This window comes from Gossypium arboreum, chromosome 8, assembly GCF_025698485.1.
Source record: "Gossypium arboreum isolate Shixiya-1 chromosome 8, ASM2569848v2, whole genome shotgun sequence".
Lineage (NCBI taxonomy): Eukaryota > Viridiplantae > Streptophyta > Magnoliopsida > Malvales > Malvaceae > Gossypium > Gossypium arboreum.
The window spans coordinates 24791798-24796474 of NC_069077.1; the positions used below are offsets into that span (position 1 = coordinate 24791798).

At 34.5% G+C, this 4677-nt stretch overlaps 1 protein-coding gene across 1 annotated transcript; it reads right to left on the reverse strand.

The window, feature by feature from the left end:
* Positions 1 to 479: 479 nt before the first annotated feature.
* On the reverse strand, positions 480 to 2979 carry LOC108468019 (transcription factor MYB17-like). The gene is made up of 3 exons (XM_017768871.2): positions 2090 to 2979; positions 1687 to 1816; positions 480 to 1285 (listed from the first exon to the last, which is right to left on the reverse strand). Exons 1-3 carry the CDS (start codon positions 2220 to 2222, stop codon positions 658 to 660), a joined length of 891 nt encoding a protein of 296 aa, XP_017624360.1. The 5' UTR covers positions 2223 to 2979; the 3' UTR covers positions 480 to 657.
* Between the last annotated feature and the right edge of the window lie 1698 nt (positions 2980 to 4677).

The window sequence follows — 4677 nt, forward strand, 5'->3', positions numbered from 1 at the left end:
TCTAGAAACTATTTTTTAAAATTGGTTTTATAAAAATAAAAAATATTAATTCCTAAGAAAACAAAATGATTAAAAATTGTAAAAAAATGTTTGTTTATAATTTTAAAATTAATTATTTTAAGTACTTTAATTAAAGTTAAATTAAATTAAAAAATATAATAAATATAGATGAATGTATAATAATATTTTATTATCTTTCAAATTGAATGATAAAATATTATTTTATTGGTGCCTAAAAATTAGACTTTTATTTAAATTAATTTTATATGAAAATATAAATAAGTTTGACTAATATTTTGAAAAGGTAAAGATTTATTTTCCGTTAAGTCATTTCCGACGCTAAATGATGAGTTAGGTTTCCACTCCAATTGTCGTGCTTGTTGACTCGAATTTCAGGCCAAGGAAACAGGGCATTTAGTGGATACAGTTACGTGAAATGCACGCCCTGAAATAGCTTAAGTAAAAAAGCATCATTTGGCTTTCATAATAATATTCATATTTACTACTACCATATATAATATTAATAAACTTCTTTCAATGGTTTAATCACCTAGCATACCAAAAAAGTTGAGCCACTAGGCAATAACCTACCTTTGGCACTATAAGCCAAACCAAAATTCAGGCAAACATTATATCAATCATATCATGCCTACACTATCAACAATTTTCCAAGAAACTCATGTCATTGTTAATGGGGAAATCCAACAGCAATTGCAGTGCAGTGTCGGATGAATCTTCGGACTCGCTCGAACACGACGAATCCGATCGTTCCTCAATGCAAGACTTGATGAAGCTCTTGCACTCTGTTTCCTCGATTGGATTGCTTGCAGGGTTCAAGGACCCTGCTATGTTGGGGCAAACATCCATCGTGACGGCCGAAACCGATCCACATTTTGCTGATGAAGATGTCTGCGATATTGGGCTTGGACAAGGATACACAGTTTTATATTCCGTATTTATCTTCCGGAACGATTCACCGACTTCCGAATTCCATAACCGTAGAAAATGATCAGAGTCCGGTTTTGCAATTGGTGGCGAATTTGTTTGCAATGACTCCTTAGAAAGGCGAGCCTCCGCTTCGAGCCTAGCGCTCTCCCATTGAGCCATGTGGCGAGTGGCGGGAGACGTCGGGGCAGCTACGGTTGGACCGCCGCAAGGGGTAAAGGGCTTGTGAGTTTGTGGATCGAGACCCATACAAAGCAGTCGTTTCTTGAGGTGAGTGTTCCATAGGTTCTTAATCTCATTATCCGTTCTTCTCGGAAACTGAGCAGCAATGGCCGCCCACCTGAAATTCATCATGTGCTATTCAGTTAAAAAGCCACAAATTCACCATCCGTCTAGATTTCATTTTTTTTTTTTGGTTAAATGTTATTAAAAAATCATACAACAAATACATATAAAATAATATTTTAGCTAAAATAATAAATGTATTTTTATTTAGATTTTACATGAAATTATAAAATGATAAAATATGTAATAATATTTGGTATTTTATACAAAAATGAATCCGCAGTCATTTCTTAACTGAGTTGCCATCTATCTCTAAGTATGGATATTAATATTCGATTATCTGAATATCCCTAAGTATACTCAAATTTAACCCAATTTTACTCCCCCGATACCTACAAGTCTGTTTCGTATTCTAAAGAAAGCTAATAAAATCCCAGCTATAAAAGAAAGAAATACCTATTTCCAAGAATGGCATGAAGCTGAATGACAAGCTTCTCCTCTTCAAGGGTAAAGGGACCCCGTTTTATGTCTGGTCTTAAATAGTTCGTCCATCGAAGCCTGCAACTCTTGCCGCACCGAAGAAGACCTGTAAACCCCCATGAATTTAAACATAAGCCAACAGAGAAATGGCACACCAAGTTCCACTTAGCTCTAAATCAAAACACGCCCATCAACTTGAAATATCAGTAAACGCAAAGAAACAACGAAACCCAATTATATACTAGTGTATAGGAAACCCGAATGAACTCCCCTTTGGTCCTGAAGGAAAACTTCCAAAATGCTTTTAAAGAAGAAGAAGAATAAAAAAGGGTTTTCTTGGAACTCAAATCATAAGGCCAAAAAGGTGAGCAAAAAAAACCTGCAAGTTTAGGAAGAGATCGCCAGCCTCCATGGCCATGTTTCTTGATGTAATTTGTAAGGATCTCATCTTCTTCAGGTGCCCATGGCCCTTTCTTTAACCCCTTCTTGTCACAACATGGTGCCCTCCCCATCTTTTTTTTTTTTGTTCCTTTTATGAATACTGTTTTCAAGCCACAATCACCTTCACACTAAACACTAAATTCAACATAATAAAACATGGGCATGATTTTTTTTTTATATAGTAACTTCACTGAGTTCACTGAGTTTTTGTGATTTTTGAGTGACAAGTGTGTTGTGAAGTTAAATCATATAAAGAAATTGAACAAGAGAGAGTGTAAGAGAGATCTGCTTTAAATGCGAGTTTTGATCTTATCTAGGCAAATCGAAAGTGATTATCAAAGAAATAAATACGATATGAAGTGGGGATGCGATGCCATCATCAGTGAGTTTCAAGCTGGCTTCTGTTGCTAAAAAAACAACAGTGAAACTATTGATGGTTGACGAATACATCATAAACATTAAAGAAACCTGAACCTTGAAAATTCATCATTGAGACAGAAAAATAATGACAAAAAACAACAGTGAAGAGAGTAAATGAGGGTGGGGGGCGTTCCTTCTTTTGAGGTGTTTCTTTTATTAGTTGCATAGAACTGGAAAATAAAATGAAATTGAAAAAAAATAAAACAAAACAAAGAGAGGGCAGTGAAGATGAAAAGGAAAAACCATTAATGGCAGATTCTATCAGAGATAGGACATGGAAACATTTATGGGGAAAGAGAAGGAGTAATGGCTATGAAAAGGACATGCATCACCTTGAAATTATTCACCCCCACATTTTGATTTTGTTTGTTTAGCGAGAAAATGAAGGAAGAATAAGTTGAACCAAGAATCTTAACACTGTTTACTGGGGGACTGAGATGCTAAATAGAAAAGGAACGGTAAGTCTTTTCAGCATTGAAGGAGAAATAAATGTGGTCAATGCAAAGTCAAACAACACATCATGTCAAGTGGCAAGAGAGATTTTGCCGTGCATGTTTGGACCTTGGACTTTGATTTATGGAAAATGGACGAAAGACGTTGTTACAGATAATGTCATGTGTCCATACCTAATATCTGTTGTTTATTGTCTATTTTCTCTTTTGCTTTTCTTTCTATTTAGAGAGTATGGATTTTTTTAGACTTTAACGAGCGAATAATGGGGTGTATACTTTACCATTATTTATGCAATTATTTGTTTTTATAGGTTTATAATATAAAATTTAATATTATTTATTATTATGTGTGTAAGAAATTTATTTTTCAGAATATGATTTTTTAGCATTATTTTGACACCCACAAATATCTAACTCAATGTTATATCAAATACATTAATTTATATCACACATGTAAGGAGTTAACCCTATAATGTACGTACAAACTACCTCATCACATGAAGAAGACAAGTTTAGGGTTGAGAGGTTTGACCATGAAATTTATTTAATTGTTGTACCAATCAACTAACCAAATTAAATACAATGAAAGTCAGACTTTCATGATTGTTAACTTCTATCCTATAAAAGCTCAAATATTCCTCCTTTCTTCCCACTCAAAATTTGCTCAAACATTTTTAAAAAAACTATTTTTTATTGCTTGTGCTTTGGAAAAAATAGCCGAACACAATGTCAACTACATCGTCAATATGGTGAAATCTTCAACTTAAATCTTTTTTAATTTTTGTGCTAATTTTTTTAAGATTTTGTAAAATTAATATTATTCTTTTGTGATTTTTTTAAATAGTCGATAAGTTGAATTCTCTCGATCTGACATAATTTAAAATTCTTGGAGCCTAATCTTTGTATTGTAGAATGCCTAAATGATGTCAGTTTACATGTGATATCAGGAAAAAGATTGTATGAAACAGTTAAGCCACATCATCCTGTCCCTTCTCAATCAATTAATGTAACGCCCCGAACCCGAGACCATCGCCGGTGTCGGACGCGAGGGGTTAACGAGCCAAGTCCTCTTAAAGCACCGACCAATTTGTCATTTCCAGACAGGCTGGAAAACTGCGTCACTGTCGCCTTAAAAATCATATCTCGAGTTTCAAAACTCGGAAACTGATTCCGTAAATTTTTCCTGAATTTAGACTCATATATCCTTCCATGGATTTATTTCTAGAATTTTTGGTCGGGCCAATTGGTACAGTTTATTAGTTAAAGTCACCCATGTTACAGGGATCGACTGCTCTGACCTTCGCGCGTTACAACTTGAATATCTCTCTGTGCAGGGCTTTAATACTGGTGCCGTTTGTTTCTAATGAAACTAGACTCAAAATGGAATCTGCGCATATAAGGCATGACTTCTAATTCTTTTTGTATCATTCATAGTAAATTTTTAAAGTCGCGACAGGGGACCCAGAAACCGTTCTGGCCCTGTCTCACAATAACTTTAATATCTCTTAACATGTAACTCCTATGACCGTTTCGTTTCTTCCATATGAAAGTAGACTCATCAAGGTTCATTTAAATAACTTATTCACTATTTAATACCATTCCTAAAAATTTTGGTGATTTTTCAAAACCACACCACTGCTGCTGCCAGCATCTG

Coding starts and splice junctions, on each gene's coding strand:
- LOC108468019 (XM_017768871.2), bottom strand. CDS start 2,222: ATGGGGAGGGCACCATGTTGTGACAAGAAGGGGTTAAAGAAAGGGCCA. Junction 1,817..2,089: donor ATCTCTTCCTAAACTTGCAG/GTTTTTTTTGCT, acceptor GGGGGTTTACAG/GTCTTCTTCGGTGCGGCAAG. Junction 1,286..1,686: donor CATGCCATTCTTGGAAATAG/GTATTTCTTTCT, acceptor GATGAATTTCAG/GTGGGCGGCCATTGCTGCTC.